Raw genomic sequence first — 25,342 nt, 5'->3', positions numbered from 1 at the left:
GCGCTGAAATACGCATGCGTCAACGCAGCGCGCGCCTGCGAGTATATGGCAGGACTAGCGCCTGGCGTGGCAACACGGCGTGACGCGGCGAAATGAATGCCGTCGAGCACGCGAACCGCGTCACGTCGAAATGTATTGGCGCCTTGACAGTGGCATGTAGTCATGTTCTCACATGACACGCATCTCATGATTATCATGTTTGCACCAGTCACATACTTTCGTCATCCATTGGCGTCACGTCATATCAAATTTGCATATATGAAGCTAGCGAAACGGCCGCGAGCGCATCATCAGTGTGGCATTTAGTCATGTTGTTACATGAAACGCATGTTGTGATATCATGTTTGGACGTGTAATGTACCTATGTTGACCGTTCGCGTGACGTAATACCGAGCTTGGTACATTGGAAGCTAGGGAAACGGCTGCGAGCGAATGACGAGCATGGCATGTAGTCATGTTGTTACATGACACGCATCTCATGATTATCATGTTTGCACCAGTCATGTACCTTGGTCATCCATTCACGTGCCGCAATACCACATTTGGTATATGTGACGCTAGCGAAACAGCCGCGAGCGCATCATGATCTTGGTATGTAGTCATGTTGTTACATGACAAGCATGTCATGATTTACATCTTAGGGTCTGTCGCTTGTGTTCGCCGTGCAATCATGTTATACTATACCAGTTTTTCAACATGTCATGTGAACGAAACAACCGCAAGAGCAGCAAGACCTTGAAATGTAAATAATGACATTCATGACATACATGTCAATTTTCATGTTATGACTAGTCAAATATGTTATTCCTACAGTCATGCTATGCCATACCAAGTTTAGTATTGCTACCATTATTGAAACGGCTAGGAGAGCTAAAAGTCATAGGCGGCTAGATAGATAGATAGATAGATAGATAGATAGATAGATAGATAGATAGATAGATAGATAGATAGATAGATACGCTCAATGTCGCCGAATTTCGCTAAGAAATGCTTCGCATTTAAAAGAGGGCGGTATCTCTCGAACAGTATAATAGACGGCGCTGTCCCTTGAAGTACATGCAAACTGCAGTTGAGTGAGAATATTCTAGATGGCGCTGTACCGCTATTTTCCGATTGGCAGCTGCACGGGCTGTGCCTGCATATGCGGAGATCGAGTGCCTCTCTCAGTCTCATGGATAGTCGCAGTACGTGGCGGACCGTTGGTGGGGCATGGACAAAGCAGAGCGGCGGGCACGTTGAAGACGTTTGCGGTGGGCTTCTTTGGCTTTCGTCTCGTCGGTGTTGCCCGCGCGCTATCTGCATTTTCGAATGCGATCGGACGCATGAACGGACGGACGGACGCTTAAACTTACTCATCATCATTCACTCCATGGACATGTTGCGATTTTTTTCTTTTGAAAATGATGTTTCCATGAAATGTTTCAGCACTCCCGTAACGCAAATATAACGTTTTGTAAAATACAAATAGGCCAACACGAATTGACTGAACACTGTTGTGGCACAAGTCTAGGGCCGTACCACTAAAATTAGCAACCTGACCATGTGGCACTGTTTACATGCCCGAACTCACTGCTGAACTAATAATAAGGCTCAGTAACAAATTCTTAAATGATAAATACTGCATGTGCAGCGTCTTACGTGCTGATTTCGTAGATGCTGACCCATTTCGAGAGACGAAACATCGGTCGTCCGGAGAGTATTCAGAAGATCATTGCTTTGCGACAACAAAGAAAAATTCGCCCCCCCCCCCCACCCCCGTTGTCCTCCTCATCTTTCTACCCGGCTTCCCCACGCAAACAAGCACAGCCCTTTACTAAACTCGATGGCTTGCGACAAGGCGATGACTAAGCGGCTGTTCGACGTAAGCGACAGCCCCGTCTGCATTCTAAGAAATAAGTATTACAAGGCACGTCTTGCATGGGCAGCGTCCATTAGTGGCATAACAAACAAACAGTGCGAGCTGCACCTGACAGTTCTCTAAGAGTGATGGGAGGCAGTCTCGAAGGCAATGCATCTGCGTGTTGCAAGACGTACAAAATGACGTCACGGCATCCATTTGTAGAACGGTATACTCGTTATGTGACCGCCGTGTAAGCCGTGCCACGTACGCTCGACGCCGCATGCGATCGACTGGCATACCACATATATCGCCCGCGTTCGATCCGCCTATAGACAACAATACGTACCGTACAGTTCGGTATAGACCATGGTCTCCCAGGCGGAGCGAAGTAGGTCTACGTGCGACGGCAAGCGTGGTCTCCGAAACCACGTCCATACTTCGTGCACGAAGTAAAAGCGACGAAATAGTAGACACAGCTGCTCCGACCCGATAGAAGGACGACGCTGACTCAGACGACATTCGCATTATCGTCGTGCACTGCTTTGTTCCTAGCGGGAAAACCAGCTGCGACGCGCGCTCTTTGGGGGAACAGCAGCTTTCAGTCGGCATACACAATGGCAGATACTGCCGACGGCCACCCCAACACTGACGCGCACATCGAGCAAAACGCGCGTGCAGAAATGTCACATCAATCTTCAGCGTAGAGCAGACATACCTGTCTGCCCGCCTGCCTGCTTATCTGCGAGATTCAACGGCCGGTGTGCGAAAGATGCTCTCTGATAGAGCGCAGAACAAGAATGAACGACCGAACGAAGAGAAACGCAAGAAAAAAAAAGCGCGGAAATGCTCGTAGACACGAAACAAGCGTCACAATCGGCGCGTAAAGCTGTCACACGTGTCGTCAGAAAAGTTCAGCGATTTATTATCGCAATTAACGAGCGACTATCGGGCGTCAAGTGGAAACTCATGTTTCAATCCGGAGTACATGCAGATTTTCTAGCGAAGTTTTTTTTTTCTTTACAATACTCTTTCGACGGTGAACCTTTCAGGGGCGAAGCTCCTTAAGCCGTGGGTCGTGTGTCCGCGATGTATAGATAATAACGACCCCTAAATACAAAACCATGTGCATTACAATCTCCCATAGAAAGACACCACTTCACTTTCAGTACACTTTTTCTAGGGCAGACATCAAGCACGTGAATACCGTAAAGTACCTGGGGGTCACAATAACACCATCTCTAAATTGGGATGCTCAACATTATTCAAATTTCTACACGTGTATTTAAACTACTGCGTTTTTTAAAAGGCGTAAACTGACTGGATCTTCTTCTCAGTTGAGACTAAAACGCCCATTAGACCCGTCCTAGAATACGCAACAATAGTTCGGAACCCGCACCAAAAGAACATAATTGATGTGTTGGAAAAAAATTCAAAACAGGGCTCTTAGATTTATTTTTTTCCAAGTATGTCAGACAGGAGAGTTTCCGCGCTGCGTTTGCAAGTACTTGTCGCAACTCTTGCTAGCCGACGACAGTTAGCTAGTCTGAAGTTTCTTTTTCTTTTTTCAAGCAACCTGGTAAACTTATGATTACCTAAGAGCTCCGAATCGTAACTCCAGTAGAACTAACAACGACAAATGCACAGCCCATTCCTGTCACGTTGTAACACGTTGAAGTATTCTTTTTTTTTCCCGCAGTTATAAGATCTGGAATGACTTGCCGAATGACGTTGTCAGTGCTCAATCACTTGAATCATTTTCATCGCTACTAGAAATTCATTTAGAAGCATTGCAATAGGTTCTTCGGTATCTGTACGCAAAATAACGGCAGGAACGATGGCGCGCATGTACTCGTACATTACTACACGTGCTTAACGGCTACATTTGTGTATCAATTATGTTACCGTTTGATGTTATCATGCTAACAAACTAGTTTTTTAATGCGAAGCATTTTTCAGCAAACCGGTGGATTTGAACGTATCTATCTATCTATCTATCTATCTATCTATCTATCTATCTATCTATCTATCTATCTGTCTGTCTGTCTGTCTGTCTGTCTATCTATCTATCTATCTATCTATCTATCTATCTATCTATCTATCTATCTATCTATCTATCTATCTATCTATCTATCTATCTATCTATCTATCTATCTATCTATCTATCTATCTATCTATCTATCTATCTATCTATCTATCTATCTATCTATCTATCCATTTACGTTTGGGTGCTCTCGTAGTCACTTCCATGGCGTGAACCCAAATTATCATGGAAGGGTAAGATGGTTTGACGAATATGACACGCTGGGTCAAGACATGAATAATGTCACAATCCCGTCGCGTACGTCGTCAAACACTTCCCACCGGACAGTGGTACATACCCACGGGCGGGTATGTGCCACTGGTATGCGCCACAGGTGCACACAATATCTAGCCAGGAACGACGAGAAAACACATGGTTAATTTTAATGCGTGAGCGTTAAGCAATATCCGACAATGCGTCGACCCAACGAAGGCATAGAATAAATGTCAGTGTCAATAAAAACCTGACATAGGGCCCCCGACAAATGCAAATAATAAATTTCAGGGTCCCAGCAGGAATAGAACCCAAGCAATCTGCGTGGCAGTCAAGCATTCTACCACAGAGCTACGCCAGGTCTTGGAACTACTTTTCAAATAGACGCTAATCCACGTGAAACGTCAATAGTGGTTGCAGTGCTGCCTACCCAGTCTTACAAACAGTACTATGTACTCCTTCGATACAGCCGTCACGTCGGGTTAACGTCACTTCTAGTTAGGTGCCATGCGATGATGTTCATTTATGTAGCAGTGTACAGTGCCCGCATCTTCGCAAGCATCAGCGCTTCAGTTCAGCTTCTGGTGTTGCTAATACGCATGTTCCAGTTGAAATCATTGCGCAAGTGCAAACAACTGGTTATGTAAACATCTGCAACTATTCAACATATGTCTGTGCGTGCAACATTTGCACAGTTATTTAGCGTCATTTGATGACGTGTCAATCAATGAAAAAAATTGCACCACGGTCACCTTCCGTCAACATGCTTCGCATGACGACGATTCCCAGGTATACGTGGGATCTGCCGAATTTTTGTTATTTCCAATAAAACCCATATGCAACGTTCGTTTATTGCCTTTATGCTGTAATATTGTTCTTTTGGCTACTTTGTGTGGCATATTTTCCCTTTCTTTTCATCTCCGCAATACGAAGTCTTATTTGCTTTGTATGCCCTCTCCTGTATAGGCCTAAAAAGGCCCACAGTATTGAATAAATAAATGTAGTAGTAGTAGTGCGTCGTAGTAGCAGGTAACCACCTCCACGGCCGGACTAGAGGATCGGCACGCACGCACTCATTTTAATTGAGGAGGAAACCCACGCACGTTAATCATAAATAAAAAGATGCTTGTTTCTGATGAAACAACCTACACAGACGAGTATCGATGACTTAATCTCTAATAAAATTTGCCTTGATCCTGATACTTACTAAATAGTAAGAAAAGGACGCACTTGGAGCACTATCTCGCCAGAAAGGGTTGCCACGTTAAACTCGCTGCACGTAACCTCCTTGCTTTTAGCAGGGTTTAACGAGGGTTGGGCCGTAGTGGCATGTATTAGAAGCGGTGAGAGGTGGGAACTAGATACGAAGCACAGGCCGTAAAAAAAGTGCGCGTGCCGCTCCTCTAGTCAGGCCGTGCCACCTCTCGTTTAGTCCTTGAAATGTCCGCTGGATGGCGGTACTTGATGAATATATGATGAAAAGATGCGACATGGCGGTTCTTGGAGTGTTCACTAGATGGACAGACGCACGGACAGAGAGACAGACAGATGCACGGACAAACGGATAGACGGACGGATTCACGCACGCGCAGATGGACAAACACACGGACGGACGATTGCATAGACGGAAGGATGGAAGCAGGAACGAACGGATGGACGGAAGCGCGGACGGACTGACGCATTCTTCGCCCCTCATCATCATGCACTTCGTAGATATGGTGTGATTTTTTTGTATACTGAAAACAAAGGAACGAAGAGGTGGGGTAGACGGAATATCGACGAGTCGAGTATGTTCCTGCAGTGGCGTAGGCAAAGCTAGAACATAAATTGCATAGTTTCGGAGTAGGAGTTGGGGACGCTGCCAACTAGACCCCCTTCTGTAAATATTTTCCAGTCAGCGAAAGAATCCGCATACTTCCAATTGGCGAATAACGACCGCTCAAGGGTCTTAATCATTACGATACAGTACACGCAGCAACACTTCGCTTCTTCTAAAGCAAAAAAAAAAAAAAATAGAGAGAGGCCAGTTTCAAGGGTAGCAATAACGGCCATTTACTCCGCCGGCCGTAAATGAACAAGAAAATTTTAAAATTAATCGGTAGCTTTAATTCAAAACGAAGACTTCGATTCGTATACAAAATATTTGAAACAACCATTGCGAATCGAGGAAAAAAAAAGAATAAATCGTCATAATCGCGCAGAATGCAGCACGAAAAAAAACGCACGTATACAAGCGGGACATTTGGAGCAGTTACGCATAAACGGCGCTCAGCAGCAGCCATGTACTATAGAGGGCGAACCACTATTAATAGCGCGCTATTTGAGCGTTGATGCGCATTGTCCCGTTACATTTTCCCGGGCACGCGATACACGGCAACACTGGTAGGCATATAATGGGGGCGCATAATTACCAACCACGGTAAAGGTCACACTACCTCTCCGTATACTGTACTTTGTGGAGGCCAGTGGGCGTACACAAAACGGCAGGCAGTACAAAGAGAGTAGCTCACTATTGGCGTTAGTGTTATATACTATGGCGCATGGGTTGAACACGCCTCCGCTGCAGCCTCACACAAATACAGAACGTCCGAGCAAATATTCAATATTTATGAAAGCAGTTATTACATGTACACATGCGCCCTATAGCATGAAATGTTTCAGCAGCGCGCTGTATCGGACCAACGTCTCATCAGGTGTATACTGATTGTACGTGTTGAGGACTTCCAGTAAGATGATAAAGATGCCAGTTAACAACAACAACGAAAAATCACAGCATATCCACGGAGTGAACGATGATGAGTGCGGACACAAGCAATGCTTTGGATAGTTGGATATAGTCCTTTGTGCATCCAACGCGTTTTGCTCGACAGATTACAAGACTCGGCTAAATTGGGCGTCGCACGCGCTAATTGCCGTTTAGGCGAAGCAAGTCCCATTGGCGAAGAATAGCGCAATCGGCGCTGCACTTCCACCCCAGTTTTATTTATTTAGTGTTTCCTTATTTCGCGCAATTGTGGTTACGGGCAGCGGTGGACACTGGACAACTACGACGCCTAAAAAAATATGACCCTTGTTTCGATCTCACAAATTTCGCAGTAATATGTAATTTAAAAAAAAGGAAACGAAACCGTGCAGCTCAAGCGATTCTTATTGCATGCGGTCCAGCCCACCAGGTTGCGCGGCCCGGCCGGCGATCAATAGAAACCCCGGAATCTTCGAAATAACGTCGCGCTGCGTACGCAGGCTCATCGCAAACATCTTTCAAACGAAGATTTATTATATACACGTGTTGTTCCGTGAACAAATAAGAAAAAGGCTGCGAAAATGTACGCCATAATGAAATCGTTAGTCAATACATGTGCTGCTTCTTACGTCTAACTAACTAACTAACTAACTAACTAACTAACTAACTAACTAACTAACTAACTAACTAACTAACTAACTAACTAACTAACTAACTAACTAACTAACTAACTAACTAACTAACTAACTAAATAACTAACTGACTAACTAACAAACTAACTACCTAACTAATTATCTAACTAACTAACTAACTTACAAACTAACTAACATAATAACTAACTCACTAAGTCACTAACTAACTGACTAACTAACTAAACGCTCACAATTTCCCTCATCATTAGCCGAAGACGACTCGAAAGCGAAAGTCATCTTCTCTCTCTTCTCAGACGATGTATACCCAGCCCCGCCTCTCTCCGAAAGCACCTGACGTCGTTAGCATTGCTTCCAAGATCACACCCAGTTCAAGCTTTCTGCATCTCCCCTGATCTTGCACTGTCTCCGTGATCGGCACACTTTTAAACAAGCAACACGTCATGACGTCATGTGACGTCACACACTTGCCATCAGAGTGACGTCACAATGACTTAGGCGAAGCCATCACGCGATTATTTTCGAGCCATTCGTGTCGACGCCGACGGCCCGTTTTCGCGTTTGTTAGGGTATCTGAAGTCTTCGCCTTAGTATACCTAAAACGAAAACAACCACGTCAACACAAGAGTTCGCGTGTGTTGCCGTTCCAGCTGCAGGTGTTTGTAAACACGGCCCCGCACAGCATGCCACTGTTTGGACCGCCGTCGACGCGACGCGAAGTCTTCTTCGCGCCCTGCGCTGAGCGAAGAATAAACGCGCGTACGAGGTCGGCTAGGCCACAAGCACTCTAGGAGCGGGGAGAGGATCAATCGACGGTATTTGAAGCCAGAAAGGAGAGCGACGTGGCAACCCGCCAGTTCGACCGAAGCTAACACGTGCGCTTATTTTTTCCGCCAGCCGAGGCGGTCTCGTGCGCCGCATTCTGGCCGCTTCGCTCGGCACGTGCAGCCGCTGCACGCGCCTCGCCAGCAGAGAGCTTCGAGCAAAGATTACATTGCCACGCGATCGCAATGTCTTTAAAAAGGAGCCGCGGTATTAAATAAATACCATTAGGATACATGCGAGACCGCCTGTTTTTGCGCACACAGTGTTGGTGCTTTATTAATATAATAACTGCTCGAGTATGAGGCTCTGAAACCACGGCATCATTACAAGAGGCGCCGTAGAGGAGAGCTCGGAAATTCCCAACCACCTGGGAGCGAACGAACTCTAGCGTGTTGGTACATAAACGCAGGAAAAAAAAAACATCGCAATACAAACGAAGACAAGGAACACGAGACAGGACCAATGCTGGTCTTGTTTGGTCTATAGTCTTCATCGTATTGCGCTGTTTTCTGATATGTTTGTATAATAACACGCTCAAGTTTGTGTGTTTTTAATGCTGACTTTTCCGCCAAGAGCCCTCTGTCCTCTTCGAACATTCTGATTGTCCTGCCCTCTTGGTACGTGCCATGTGTAATGGCCGTCTGCTTTCTTCGCCATCAAGCACAAGCACTGATCCTGTTTGGTGTTTCTTGTCTTCGTTGAATGGCGATGTTTTTTTTTTACAATATATGAACACCTAGGGTTATTTAGCTGCCATCTAAACTTCAGCCCACGAGCCTCTATTCATTTACATCCATGTAAATTCAGCCGCCGCGGCGGGGGTGCTTTTCTGGACATTGTCGAATTCCGCCATATTGTCAGATTCCGCCACTCATAATGGTAATTGATAAAAATAATAATGATTTCGGGCTAGGCACAGCCCCCCCCCCCCCCCTCTCCCCGTGTGACAGTCGAATTCCGCCATGTTGTCAGATTCCGCCACTGATAATGGTAATTGATAAAATAATAATGATTTCAGGCTAGGCACAGCCCCACCCCCCTCCCCGAGTTACACTCCGAACCAAAATAGTAAAAGCCATCTTTATACTGTTACAACGCAGGAAGCTGCAGGAAACGTTCATTTAGAAGGCTCAACGGCGACAGATTAGGTAGTGTGAGGCTGCGGAAGCAACAACGTTCTTTTCCTATACCACAGCTCTACTCTTTTGCTCCAGAAGCGTCTCTTCAAATATACAGACGTACAATACAAAAGTACAGCGCTATAATCGAGAGTTTATCGTGCGATAAACCCGCACGTGCTTTAATATTGAGGTTATCCGCGCTAAGGCAAACAAAACGCCCGATAACAGCAGCACACCGACCTCGTACGTTTAGATAACTCTTGGGTCATACGAATCCTCACAAGTTCCCCCGTCGAATCATTTACTCCGTATATTCATTGTTTCTTCGACGAATGCTTATGAACGTCTTATAGTCAATGGGAAAAGAACAAGAAAGGAAGCACTGTGAACATAACAAAGAGTTCTATCAGCCGTCTGTGCAATGATCGTGACACTGTCTCACAAAGTGGGCCACATGCGTATATGCCACACACGCGCTTCGTAAAACTGTGCGTTCTGAATAGTCCGCTGGTTGTAGTCGCTGCACACTTTAGGCACGCGCTGAAAAATGTCGTGTATCCGAATAGTCGCGTTGAAACCACTGGCCATGTCAGTGGTTTCAAGGAATCTGAAAGAATTCGACAAATTTCAAAGAGAAGACTTTTCAAGGATTCCTTGAAACCACACAGTGTTACACAGTTTGCTTATACGATTACAAAGGCGAACCCACACGTATACTTTCTGTGGATTTTGTGGTGTAAATAACTCGTATAATCGTCATCATAATCATCATCATCATTATCCTGACTACGCCCAGTGCAGGGAAAAGTTTTCTCCCATGATCCACCAGTCAACCCGGTCCTGTAATTTCTGCTGTCACGTTATAGCTGCGAACTTTTTAATCTCATCGACCCACCTAACTTTTTGTCTCCCCCTAACTCGCTTGCCTTTTCCGGCAATCCAGCCAGTTACCCTTAGTGACCAGCAGTTATCCTGCCTACGTGCTACGAGCCCGGCCCATGTCCATTTCTTCTTCTTCATTTTAACTACATGGTGTCCTTAACCCCAGTTTGTTTCCTGACCCAGTCCGCTCTATTCTTGTCTCTTATGGTTACACCTATCATTTTCCTTCACATCGCTCGCTGTGCCGTCCTCAATTTATGCTGAACCCTCATTGTAAACCTCCAGGTTTCCGCTCCATAGGTAAGTACTGACCGGATGCAGCTGTTATATACCTTACTCTTGAGGGTTAGTGGCAAATTACCATTCATGATTTGAGAACGCTTGCCGAATGTGAACCATCCCATCCTTATTCTTCTAGTTATTTCACTCTCACGGTTGGGCTCCGCGGTTACCACCTGTCCTGAGTAGTGTTAACCGAAAAAAGAATATTCGAATGAAGTTCAGCTTCATTTGAAGGCAGCGAGGAGTCCAAACAGCTCGATGAATCACGACGCTCGAGGCTAAACGACGCTGTCATTTACAACGACGCACGCTCCCGTTTACCACATGTTTGTGTTTCGCTCAACACAACCTTCCCTCCGTACTTCCTGCCGCCCCTGTTTCAGTTCCCGCGTTTCGCGCCAAGAATGCACGGAGCTAGCGCGTAGTTTGGCCTTGGCACACCGCTGTGCGAGTTTCGTGCTAACGGGCGGCTCTGAAAACCAGCGGAGCTCCACTTTTGAATGCGGCTGCAATTGTCGCGCCCAATTGTAGGGTATACGTTGACGCTCGCAAACAGGGCGAGTGAGAAAAATAACGCACGCGTCGCAAACACACACACACACACACACACACACACACACACACACACACACACACACACACACACACACACACACACACACACACACACACACACACACACACACACACACACGTAGTGCCTGCCTGCCTCACAGAGTGTCCTATTCTATGACCTGCCTGACTGCACACGCACAGAGGTATGCGTTTACAGAGAGGTAAGAGTCACGTAATCATTGCTCACTCGTAAACAAGCAATGAAGCGCTCGGCACCCGCAGGCGCCGCTCAGTAACCGCCTTCCCGCGCCAATGTCACCACGGCATCACGTTTCTCGCGGTGGCGACCGGTCTCCGATCAAGGTAACGCGCCGAATGCGAAGGGCGCGCTATGCGGTGTCCTCGCAAGTTGCGTGCCCGGTGCGCCTATACGGGCATGTTTAATGCAGCAAACAGAGGCGATATAGAGGGTGGGATGTAAGCGAGAGCACATGATGCAATACGCGAACTCACCGTAAACACGGCGTGCGATGCGTTGTTTGGGTGACACCGTATAAACGAGATATACGCTCATAGCGCGTAATGAAAAAGTCACTGCCAACATGCTGCCTCCCGCAGTGTCGTGAACGTTCAGGGTGACGTCAGCTGATGCGAAGAACTGAAGCTCGTCGACCCTGTAAGGACATCCAGGTGACTGTCCGTCCTCCTTGCTGAGGTATAGAGCTCGCGGTACACCATCGGCTGATGCCTTGACCAGGAGATCAAGATCGTACTAATGTCACGTTGCGTGGTTTTCATCATTAAAGGATTCACAATTCGATCGCACAGTTTGTGTGAAAAGAGAAAGGATGTCGCAATATCCTTCTCTTGAATAACAATTGTATTGAGCAAAGGAAACAGAACACAAGAAGAACACGGATACACACGCACAACGCTCGACTGCCAACAAACCCACCTTGGCACTTTAATTTCATTTTCTCCTTTATGGTTGCAAGTCTGGAAACTGCACACAAAGGTCATGAGGGACGCCACAATGAAGAACACTGGATTAACGCTGACCACCTGTAGGATGCCCTACAAAGAACGTCATACGAACTGCGTTCAGTTCCAAATATACACAACGTAGCCCCCACAGCTGGACGTTTATACAGTGAAATATCCCACCACGACCGCACAGAGTTGTAGGATATGAAAGTACCACCCTGTCAAGAACGACTGTGCCGCTAATTAGGACACACATATAGGGCCCAACTCACCAAAGATTTCAAAGATGTATTCACAAGGCAAGCCGAACAATCGCAAGAGAAAACGCTGATCACCCGCGAAATGCCATGCTCGTACACTAACACAAAGCTATACCTATACAAGTGGCGGCCGCATTAAAAAAAAATTTCGACCACAAGCGCTGCATGTATTTGACAACGGCCAGCTGCCTTCGCTAACGATAAGATGGCACCCACAAAGCCTATTCTTATAAGCACTGCTGTCATCATTGGAGTGACCTAAAATGCCTGGGCACGCGTGTAATCGTCGTATAGCGCCACACGTAATCAATCTTCAGCCGTTGTGTGTCGCTGGCTCCTAATACATCGTATTGTAGACACGAGGCCTGAATTGCAGGCATCTCACATCCATATATGTATATACAGTCTGCTTATCATGTGGACAATTGAGAGATAAGTGTAGACGCCTCATGTCTGTCTGCAGCCAAGAGAAGCCAACGCACGCATTTCCTTCGCCTCGAAGCGTATACAAAATAAAGCGCTTGGTGAAGTACTCGCAGTTATTGAGTACAAACGAAGGAAGTGTGAACTCAGGACGTTTGCGCACATAGAGCAAAGGCGCTAGCTCTACGAGCGCAGACGGTCCTGCTCACATTCGTTTAACCGCTTCGTATACGCAGCATGCGGCGTTATACCTCTCAGAATTACCGTTTAACACACTTCAGAGCATGCACGTGCAATATACAGCTTATGCAAGACCTGTTGAGGGGTTTCACAGAAGAGTAAGCTATAGATCGACCCCAACCCCAACAGGATGACCACTGTGCAGTTTCTCGCGTTCACTTTACGAGAAGAAATGTTTCGTAGCAGGAAGCATGTCAGCGCGTTCGCCAAAGGGCTGAAAGCTATATCTTAACGTTCTGGGCTCCGGTTACCCGCTAGAAGACGTCGGTATGAGCACTGGGTCTTCGCAAGATTTTTTTTTGTTTCGGTCTGTCTATTAAGACTTTCCTGAAACCAGCTGGTGCGCGTGCGTCACGTATCTAGGAATCGCCACAAATGAGGGGCGTAGCTTTACCCCGGGAATATGTTGAGATTGGCTCAGTATACTCCATTCACACCACTTTAACGGTTTTGTATTCCTTATAGTACGATCGGAATGCTGCAAGCCATTGCGCAAAGGTGGCGTACCTGGGACTTTTCGAACGACGTTGTACGAACGACATGACCATGGTGTCACGATTTCTTAAGCGGTTTGATTCTAAGAAACACCACATTCTCTCATACAGACCATTTTCGTTAGCTTCCGTATATGACTGAAAAAATAAATAAAAAAACAGCCGCCCTACATCTGAAGAAAACTATAGAACACATTATGAGCTTGTAAACGAGCGCTATTTACAATAAGAACAATCCTTGCAATACATTTATTGTATTTATTTTTGAAAGTTTATATATAGTTGGCGCGGAAAGCGGTGGCTGAATTAACCTGGCCATTTCGGCATCGAGGCCATAGCCACCGCTCCTTGAAAGAGTGAAAGAGTTTCCGATTTAGGCGGAAGTGCAGCACTTTCGAGGCAAACCGTATCGGCCAATATGGCAGGAGCAGCTAAAAGCCGAGAAGGACAAGGATGTACGAAGGGTAGACGACTATATACCGCAATTCTGAAGGTCTCCCACAACGCCGATAATTGAGAGCACGAGAGAAATTTATGTCACAAGGAAATGCACAGGAGTCCGGCCTCGGGCGGTTTTACTTGTCGCATTATTATTCACGTATACGGGCCGCAGAGAAGGCAAGACAACGCAAAAGTATCGTTGGCGACGGAGAGATGAAGCCTACGCACGGGGAAACACGACACCGTGGGATCTCACCTCTGAGGGCCGGTAGCCGCTAGAGGTCTGTGTGCGTCACAGAAATGGCTACGGATATATATGCTTTACGGGATACGTACAATCGCGTTGAGCCCATTGTTCTGCATACGCCTTCTTGCAACGGGGCGCCACGCGTTGGCACGCGATTCGAGCTAATACGTTCGTGACAGCTCCAAATTACCACCGTGCACCCATTTCATTCCTTATTTCCTAGTTTGAAAGTCGAATTCCCTCACTAACCATCGTTACCAACTACAATGGCGCCAAGGCATACTGTCCAATAAGAAAAGTGCGAAGCCTGCATGCGTACAAGTATACTGGTGTCTCGCCATACAATTGATGCGGTGCGCAGAAGCCTATTGAACACCCCCGCAATGAGTTACACATTTTCACAAAACTGCATGAACAGTGTCTGTAAGACAATAAGCGCCGATAACTTCATTTGTTACATTGACGATTAAGAAAAAAGATTCACCATGTGTCAATGTGATCTACATTCAATATGGGCCCGCAAAGGGAACAACGATCTTTGAAAGTATGGAGGCCGGACATTAGAAGCGTCCCGAAACAGCCCATAACATTAGCTGGGACATTCCATCCGAAAACACAATATATGGTTATGAGGGACGCCATAGTGGAAGGCTTCAGATATTCTAATCATCTGTGGTTTTTTTGACGAGCACCTGAATATATATTAACACACGGGCCTCACCTCTTACAACAACGTGAAGAAAGGGAACGATTACGCCTGTTGAGTGAACGATCTGCCGTTGAGAGCTGCACCTGAGTAAATATACACCGCACAAAGGCATTGAAGTCCTTCATCGACGATAATTATTTGCCGTTAAGGTATTTACGAACATTACGACATATGGGGATCTCCGCAACGAAAGAGGCGGTATATATATATATTTCGCGTGGTCTATAGACCAGGAGTCGGCAACAACCGCGGAGCAGTTTTATGATGCGGCCTCCGACAAGACATGAGAACGCCAGCACCCCTTCCCTTGTCGCTTCCTATCTGAATGCCGACATGGCAGCTTTGACCTCAAATAAGGTTTATACGCTTGAAATCTATGACATGCGTGTAGGAAATGAAGTTCATTTTCTTCTGGTTTTGAACATTACTTACAATATTTTCTGCTTGCCCCCCCCCTCCCCCCCTCGCCAATTAGCAGTGCGGCCTCCGCTATGCCAACGTCATGCAAACTTAGTCTTCCACCTCGAAAGATTGCCACCACTTGGTCCGAGCAAGCCTGCATGCAAGCGAGCGAAAAAGCAAGGCGTAAGCGAGTTTGTATACAGCTTCCGCTGCAACTTCTTTTCCGACGCAATCGCAGAGGGGCGCAGCAATGCCGAAAGTCGTGCGCAACACTACGGCAGCGACGGGCTACCATCGGCCAAGTGTGCCACACACAATCCCCGATGCCGGCACGCCGTTGTCCATCATCACCGACCGCACTGCGTTCCCACCGCGGCAATCTTCCCGGCGAACCGCGCAGCGGAACCAGTTCATGCTCCTTGTCCTCTAAGAGGTCGAGTCGCATCACCACCGAATTCACAATCATCGTCCGCCCGACTGCGTCCGCTGCAGTGCAGAGGTCCCCTTCCGTCTTTCATCGACCAACCCGGTCCTGAGCTTGCTGCGTACACGTCATACCCGCAAGCTTAATATCATTATATACCGTACTTCACCGTGCGCTGTAATGATCAGTCACCAGCTCAGATCTCAACCTTATTGAACTTAAATTTCTTAACATCATCAGGCCACCTAACTTTAAGGCCTCCCCCTCGCACGCTTGCCTTTTTTGGAAGAGACCAAATCATCCCGCGCCGAAGAGCGCACTCGTAGTGTAAACCGGCTGAAACCCTTCCTGCAGCCTTCTCCAAGACACGCATTCTGCACGTTCGTCCGTCACGGTATGAACGCACCAAAATGCATCCCGGAGCACGCCGCTTACGTAGACGGTGTGGGGGGCAGGTGGGCGTGTCAGATGTGGGGCGGGAAAAAGAAGTTATGACGTAACAATAAATAAAAGGAGAGACGGCCGCTCAAGGACAGCGCGAATAAAGAGAGGGGACAAAAAGCGGATGGAAGGACGCGGCTGCCGCGAAAGGAGGCCAGTCCAGTCTCCGTTACGGCGAGCCGCGGCCCCTTTTGTCCACGAGAAACGTCGGTCGGTTGAACCAACGCTTGCTGAGCGAAGTCATCACGAAATGTGCGATAACGGGTTTCGCAGCGAGCAAGGGAGAAAGTTGAGCGCCGCTGGAACGTGGGACGGGTCAAGGGGAGTCAACCACAGCGGTCGCTCGCTGAGTCCCTTCGCGGACATTGGTATAACGATGGGAATGCACGCGCCATATGAGCTTCCGTGTGGCCCAGCTCCTGAGGAGGTTCGATTCGATTGCTCCATATTACAGACGAGAAGCTCAGTCTACCACCCTTAACGATTGTTCGTGAGCGTTTTCATGTGTACGTGTATACATGTACTGTCGACCACAGAAGTTTAAGGACCACGCGAGGGCGTGGTCAGAAGTGCTTTGTCGACACTTCCGCTACGTCAGAGGCCATCTACAACACCGCAACGCCCAAGATGCACCCGTCCCTTTATCCAAGGCCTGTCCGTTTTCTGACTTGGTAGAAGTAATTTTCACCTCCCACTTTCTTACCGCGACGCGCTTTTCGACTTCTGCTTCTACGCGCTTCTAGAAGCCTCGACAGCAGTTTATGAGCATAACTGTTATCAGTCGCAATCTTTATCACAAAGTAATACTTAACCAACGGAATGCCCGTTCAAAGTTAGAGTGCGGTTTTCCAGCAGCATTTCCTTTTTGTCTGCATGCTTTGTGATATACAAACTATCCCTACAGGTGTCTAAAGGCTAAGAGAAAAGTGCTTCATTACAAATCCTGACAGTCATGTAGGCGATTATATTTACAAGACTGACAAATGAAAAAGAAATTGTCACGGAACGTCACATGAAACGACGGTTTGTTTATTTCTTCCACGTAGCTTATTTTTTTTCATCTCGACGCGTCTTTTTACGCTGGTATAACGCAGCACCCAGCACTCACCGCACGCAGAGTTGAACGCGACACCGCAGAGAAACACGTTGTTTAAGAAGACGTCATTGATAACGGGCACGTGTGGTGTATACCCACCTATACATGAAAACAAAGCTGGCCATGCAGCGCCTGCCCGCAGCCGCCGGGTTTCTTCGAGGAGAAACAAAAGCTTTCTCATAGAAGGAAGCTGGCGTCGGCAAATGCAATAACGGCGCAGCGTGAAAAAACAAACGTTCTCGAGCCTCGCACGTGTTTTCCTTTCTGCCGACGGCCGCAAAAAAAGGATGCAGGAAACGCGTCGCTCGTAGTTTTGTGCCACACGTGCTGCATGCCGCATACTGTGCACGTGTATGTGCGGATGTGCGGATACTGTGCGGATGTTACGGTAACAGTGATATCTACTGATTCGTCCGATGCTTCTATCTTGATAAATTTATGTTATTCATGAACACCGAGAGATGTGCGTAAATGAGGTGAAAGCAAAACAGCATCTGCCCGCTTCTTTGCTTCTATTCTTTATCAGTGCGACGTGAATTACATGACTCGTGATATAGCCATCTCTATATCCTTCCTCTCCAAGGGCAATGATTACGCTGCTACGAATCACCATTACAGGACATGCGATTGATTCTTTTCAAAACAGATACATGAAGGGCGCTGTCGGTCGTAAGGTTGTGAATTGTACAAAACTTAGGTAACGAACGCCTTACATAAATTGATCTAGATATAGGCACGTTACTCAAACTTGATACGTTGTCAAAGCGGTGACGGGGCGTGTGTATTTTAGTTTCTATCACCTGTTTTGGCGACGTGTAACACAGATCAAGTTTCTTTTCCCCGACCGGTATCTCACGAACCGAAACCACACCAAAACCACGTGGTATACGTACGACCACGAGACATGCTATAAAGTGGGAAGACCCTGACTAATTTTGACCTTCTGAGATTCTTTCTTGCGTTCAAAACTCGATGGGTATTTCAGGCAGTTCTTTGCCCCATCAGCGCCCCTCCAATGCAGCCGCCGGGGGGGGGGGGGGGGGTATCAAACTTGCGTTTTCGAGCTAAGCAAGGTAGCAAGCCACTCAGCTGCAACGTCGGATTGTTTGTTTTCCCGTTGGCACCAACAGAGCAACGATCGAGTTCCCAGTTGCTGAGAGTTTTCTGGGCCATTGTATATACGCCCATATATAGGCAGAGCGCCGAACGTTGACATCGCGAGTGCGTACGAGAGCGTTAGCGTTCAGCAACGAATGTCAGCCACGGTTGCAGCGCACGAAAGCGGAGCCACGCATATGCTTAAGCGCGTGCGCGGTGCGCTCTTTGCCGGCACAGGAAACGCATCGCATTCGGAACCATGCTATGCGCACCCGGTATTCCCCAGTTCGCATCACCAGAACAACGCCCCGCTTTCCTCGCACACGTACTTCGTATATCCATACGACCAGGCACACAATAATCCGCAAAGCCTTCCAGCAAATATGGCGAATGTAGCTTGAAATGAGTTCATATATGGCTGGAGAGCTCAATGTTTGTGCAGTTAGTAGCGGTTTAACACACTGCCTCCTTATAGCGGGAGAATCAGACGGGCACGAAGAAGCAGACAGACAGATTGTCGAAGACAATCGTTAGAATTTTTTCGTTCTTATTCGTGTCTGTAACCTCGGCGTTTCGTCGCACCTTTGGAGTCGCGATACCGCTGTGTTGCGAAGAGTCGCCGGCGTTGAGTTCGTTGACGTGGTTGCTATTGAGGAGCCCTTGGCAGTCCACGCGTTCTCTCCACTATACTTTCAACACATTTCCTTTTCACTATTAGAACGAATTTGGTGTTTTCTTATCAATCAATCAATCAATAAAACAATGAATCAATCAATCAATCATGACGATGGCCATGTGCTCCCTAACAGGATCACGCATACAGCAACGCCTTTGCACACAACGCGTCCATAGAGCATGGAAACTTGCACATGCATACATGCAGCTCCCCGTCAATTAAGTGTAACAGAACAACTGACACGTACAACGCCGTAAGGCACAACTACGCACCAGCAATTCGTTTCTTCTCGTAAATTTCAGCGCGCACCGCAGACGTATACATCAAGACAGCTCGGCCATTAGTAGCACGAAGCACCTATAAAGTTTTGTCTGCTTAGCTCGGCGACAGTAACCACGACTGTTGTTAACCGTCTGGTAGCATAATACCCCACTCTATCAAGGGCTCGCAATGCTACACACAGCGCGACTCCCGAGCTCGCCGACCTTTTCCGGTTCACTGAACTGCTCGTGCTGCGCGGTCCGGCGCACCGCCGCCAAGCCGCATGCGCGCTCCGCGACGCGCGACAAACGGCGACGATCGGAGAGGAGAGCCACCGGGAGGCTGCTATTCCGAGCACCGGCTGGCTCTGCAGGTGCCACACATAGCTGGCACGAGCGATGCTTATATCCCCATCTGAGAAGTGCCGCACCCCCCGCTAAGGTGTTTCGCACAGCCCGCGATGATGACAGCGTTCCGGGAGTAAGCCGTCCGCGCAGTTCTTATACGACTCGGCGCGCGCCAGCCTGTCTTTCAACCCCCAAATGCGACCCCGCTGATAGTGTTTGTCGGTGTTTATATATAGTTATTCGCAGATGTTGTACACCTCACTCTTAAGCTTAATGAGCAGAACACGGAAGTAGTGTACAACAACCTCGGAAGAGAAGAGCGCTTCGAAATAGGTAGCACTGCACTTGAAGTTGTAAAAGAGTACGCCTACTTAAGACAGGTATAGAAACCGCGGAGCCGAACCACGAGATTGAAGTAACTAGAATAAAAATGGGGTGGAGCACATTCGGCAAGCATTCTGAAATCATGACTGGCAGATTTTCCACTATTCCTCAAGAAAAAGGTATATAACAGCTGGATCTTGCCGGTACTTACCTACGGAGCAGAAACCTGGAGGCCTACAAAGATGGTTCACCTTAAATTGATGACGACGCAACGAGCGATAGAAATGCAAATGATAGGTGTAACCATAAGACACGAGAAGAGAGCAGAGTGGGTCAGAGAAGAAACCGGGGTTAGGGATATCATAGTTGAAATCAAGAAGAACAAATCGACATGGGCTGGGCACGTAGCACGTAGGCCGGAAGTCTGCGGGTATGAAGTGGCAGCAGCAAGCACAGGACCGAGTTGACTGGCGGAACATGGGAGAGGCCGTATAGCCAGGCTGACGATGATGAAAGTTATTCGCGTATGTACGCAATATATATGCATATTAAAGCATTGTGGTGCTCATTTCTGTGGGCTAGCTGCAGGTTCCATAGTTCCGTTTTGTCGAAAAAAAAAAAGAGGGAGGGGGGCACACCAACCGTGAATGCCGCCAGAGTCCAGGGTACCATAGAAGACCCCTGAAGCCAAGAAAACCAAAACTGCCGGCCCATTATCTTCAGCAAAATTTATTACAGCGAAAGCTGTTATAAGATCAGAACACGGGCCACGTGCGGCGCCGCTGTCCATAACCAGTATCGTAAGAAGTGAGAAAAAAACAGTAAATAAAAACACCAAGGACACAATGGGATTCCAACCCGGATCCGCTGCGTGCCAGTCCAGTATTTTACCACTGAGCCACGCCGGTGCGTGGAACTCGCTTCTAAACTGGCCTTATAGGCAGGCTTGACGTCGGGAAATGAATCGCGTTAATATCAGTAATAAAGCGTTTTAGAACAAAGGGACTACCAGGCGTCACACAATGCGAATCGCGTAACTATTGGGTCATTAAATGCTCCAACGCATTAAAAAAAAAACTTGTTCTTGATCACCTATTAACTGTGGCGCCCACCCACTTCAGGCATAATTATTCATCGTCGTCAGCTACTGCGTAAAAAATTGCGCGATATCCCGAGTACCATGCTTCTCCGAAGAATGACGAAGAATAGCATAGTGAATGCCCGCCTACTATACACAAAAATTGTGATTATTCATGGCATAGTGGGTACCCAGCAAGTGTGCTTGTAGCAGTTACCCAAAGAGCGTTTGAAAAAAGGATCTATAGAAAGGCCGGTATTCTGCAGCTTTCACTGTGACTGTGCTGCGCGTTCCGCGCAGGCCTGGCTGTTCTTTTCTTCTCCATACTAAGTTTGTAGCACTTGTCGGCTTCAAATAAACTTATTTGTGAATGACATTCTTACTTACACGTCTTGTTTACCCTTTTGCACGCATATACGCTATACAAACAAACATGCAAACGAACGAGCACTGCCAAAGTAGTTTTTACACGCGAAGACACACTTGATGTTTCCTCGAATACGCGAAGACACCTTTGGAATCAGTGAAGTACACGTGATGTGAAGACGTTGCGCTCGACAGACCGGTCTCAAACACGACAATATCACCGACAGGTACACACCAACGGCGCGACAGAAACAGAGATGTACGAAAAAGAAGCGACAAAAGCTACAGTGCTTGAAAGGCTTAATTGTCTGCCACACACACCGCGTAACGCTTAACGAAAACAACTGCTGCAGGTAAAGTGCCCGCGGAGACACCGAGCGTCGTCCGCTGTACGGTCTGTACCGCAAGTATATCATTGCAGTGTATACCCTTCAGCATGACAGAAACGACAGCGAGAGGGGTTTTTTGGGCAAATTATGAGGAACCTCACCACCACGAAGTTCGACCCACTAGGCACGTCCGCTCGGTTTACGAACAGCTGACGGCCAAGACACCACATAACGTGTGTCTGACTATATATCTGAATAACGCCTGAAAGTTATCGAAGTACATATATCAGTTGGTTGTATTTCACAGCCTGTTTGGATACTGCGTAGTGCCGTCTAGCCTCTGGTGTCTATAGAGGTGGCACTTTGAGTACATGACGGCTACAGAGTTACTCATACCCGTTTTAAAAACGTAGCATATACACTCACTATAAATACAGCTGAGACGTGCTTAATGCAAGTCCTTTTAAGTTTCCCCAGACGTTTACTTGTGGTCTCCACAATGTCATCACATACTTGAAGCACTATTCATCATTATCATCATCACCCTCATCATCATCATCATCATCTTCATCCTGACTACCTCCACTGCAGGACAAAGGCCTTTCCCAAGTTCCTTCATTCAACTCGGTCCTGTGCTTGCTGCTGCCACTTTATACCCGCAAATTAGCGGGTATAAGATTAGGAAGTTAACTTACTAATCTCGTCTGCCCACCTAAGTTTCTGTCTCCCCCTAATCCGCTTGCAATCACTGGGAGTCCAGTCAGTTACCCTTAATGACCAGCGGTTATCCTGCCTACGTGCTACGTGCCCGGCCCATGTCCATTTCTTCTTGAATTCAAGTAGTTTTTTCCGTGACCCACTCTGCTATCTTCGTGATTGTTATAAGTGCACCTATCATTTTCCTTTCCATCACTCGCTTCGTCGTCCTCAATTTGAGCTGAACCCTCTTTGTCAGCCTCCAGGATTTCCCTCCGTCGGTAAGTACCGTCGAAATGTAGTTGTTATATACCTTCCTCTTAAAATTAATCAGATAAACGAAAGTAATGTACGACAACCTCGGAAGAGAACAGCGCCTCGCCCCGCCGCGGTGGTCTAGTGGCTAAGGTACTCGGCTGCTGACCCGCAGGTCGCGGGTTCGAATCCCGGCTGTGGCGGCTGCATTTCCGATGGAGGCGGAAATGTTGTAGGCCCATGTGCTTAGATTTGGGTGCACGTTAAAGAACCACAGGTGGTCTAAATTTCCGGAGCCCTCCACTACGGCGTCTCTCATAATCATATAGTGGTTTTGGGACGTTAAACCCCACATATCAATCAAATCAGAGAACAGCACCTCGATATAGGTAGAACTGCACTTGGTTAAAGTGTATATCTACTTAGAACGGATAGTAATAGCGGAGCCGAACCACGAGATTGAAATAACTAGACGAATAAAAATGGGATGAAGCACATTTGACAAGCATTCTCATATCATGACAGGTAAATTGCCACTATCCCTCAAAATACCATCAATAGAAGCTAAAATTTCTTGCTCACTTTTGTTTAACAATTTATTGAGCGGCTTCATATCTACGTGATAAAGTATAGTATAATTGAATTACAACTTAATCGCTTTCACGAAGAAACTAGCGAAGCCCGTTAATCGGTTTGTTGTGAACACCAGCGACCTTGGTGCTATTTTAGGCTCAAAACGCACCCGTTTGTTCAGGGCAACGACACACTTGTTCTTGGCAAGCATATACCGACCATTCTACGAAAGAACATGACGTTCTGTCAGAATGGGTTTTCGACACAGACGCGGCTTTATTGGTACTTTATGTGCAAGTATAGCACTATGGTGCGTATAGTCATACTTCCTTTTCCGAGTAAAGGTATACCGTACACGTCCCCCTTGAGGAAACGATTCCGTTAAAAATGACTCGACAGATTCTAATGAAATATACAGTCCCTAGCAAGACACACAGGCAGGGCCCGGATTCCGGATGCGATGACAATCAAAGCGTATCCGTAATTCAGATAGATAGACAAAAGAAAAAAAAAAGCCCACGAACATTGTTACTACATCTGCGTAAAAACAGAGCAAGGAACTGATTGATGGCGCGCGACTAAATAATAGCATAGGAAAACCGAACAATATTAACCAACGTACCATAACATAATATAGAGTGCATCATACAGAGAAAAAACGAAGAGAGATGCGCAAAATACATGGGATAATAAAGATGTAGTTACACCTGATTAGCTCATCCCATTTAAAAAAAAAGGAACCGCGAGCCGAAATTATTTTCAACCAACATTACCAACCATAACTATACATATCTTCATTTTTTTAGGCGGGCGGTTAACGATGTGGATCACGTGCGAAATTGTTGACGCACTTAATCTCAGGTGTGAGTTAAATAATCACAGTTGGTCCATACTAGAGCCGCGTATCTCGCTATATAACGCACCTCATAATCAGTGGCTTAAAACCGGAGAATTCGATTTATTATTTTGTTGTTTGCCACTGCTTTTCCCGATGGCTGCAACGGTAAAGAGAGAGTCAGAATTATTTCAATGAATAGCTGGAGAAGTTTGTCTGGCTTTTCACCTGACACGCTACACCAGGTAGCGGGCTACTCCAGCCACTTCTTGACGCGGTAGCGTTCCATTTTATGCCACCGTTGGTCCACTATGTCAATGTATCTCTACGACCAGCGAGCGCACGCAAATGGGTCATCATAAACAACACGCCAAGACTGACGACTGGATTAACACGACAAACGACACATCAGAAAAATGGTACGACAGAACAGAGTGTACACAACATTCCATCACTGTCATTGTGCCGACAGCGTCGAATAGACGGACAAAAAAGAACGTATCATTTACGTATCTGATGAGCAAACAGTTACGGTGATTCCGAGGCCACCGATTCATCAACCTTAATTCAGGCGCGCGCGCATGTGTGTACGTGTGTGTCAGGCTCGAAGCCGCCGAAACTCGCATGGAGGGGGGGGGGCGTGTTTTACCCAAAACACATAACGCAAATAGGTGTTTTTCCAGGCCTTTATTACCAAGTGGGCCCCTACGGTGGTGGTGGTGGTGGTGGTGGTGGTGGTGGTGGTGGTGGTGGTGGTGGTGGTGGTGGTGGTGGTGGTGGTGGTGGTGGTGGTGGTGGTGGTGGTGGTGGTGGTGGTGGTGGTGGTGGTGGTGGTGGTGGTGGTGGTGGTGGTGGTGGTGGTGGTGGTGGTGGTGGTGGTGGTGGTGGTGGTGGTGGTGGTGGTGGTGGTGGTGGTGGTGGTGGTGGTGGTGGTGGTGGTGGTGGTGGTGGTGGTGGTGGTGGTGGTGGTGGTGGTGGTGGTGGTGGTGGTGGTGGTGGTGGTGGTGGTGGTGGTGGTGGTGGTGGTGGTGGTGGTGGTGGTGGTGGTGGTGGTGGTGGTGGTGGTGGTGGTGGTGGTGGTGGTGGTGGTGGTGGTGGTGGTGGTGGTGGTGGTGGTGGTGGTGGTGGTGGTGGTGGTGGTGGTGGTGGTGG

General features: G+C 47.3%; 1 protein-coding gene across 4 annotated transcripts in view; it reads right to left on the bottom strand.

Moving 5' to 3' along the window:
* LOC119171928 (protein Aster-B) overlaps positions 1 to 25,342 on the bottom strand; it is a 117,743-nt gene that overhangs the window by 81,019 nt on the left and 11,382 nt on the right. The window contains exon 1 of one of the 4 annotated variants that reach the window (XM_075892649.1): positions 1,639 to 1,697. The exons of the other annotated variants lie outside the window; for them this stretch is intronic. Coding sequence (XP_075748764.1) covers positions 1,639 to 1,682 — 44 coding nt within the window. The 5' untranslated portion in view covers positions 1,683 to 1,697. Of the gene's footprint in view, positions 1 to 1,638; positions 1,698 to 25,342 lie in introns of those variants that run through there. 4 annotated transcript variants of the gene reach the window in all.

The sequence above is a fragment of the Rhipicephalus microplus genome, chromosome 4 (assembly GCF_043290135.1).
Source record: "Rhipicephalus microplus isolate Deutch F79 chromosome 4, USDA_Rmic, whole genome shotgun sequence".
In the NCBI taxonomy this organism is placed as follows: domain Eukaryota; kingdom Metazoa; phylum Arthropoda; class Arachnida; order Ixodida; family Ixodidae; genus Rhipicephalus; species Rhipicephalus microplus.
Note: the sequence above shows the minus strand (reverse complement) of the source record. Positions and strands in the feature narration are given on the sequence as shown.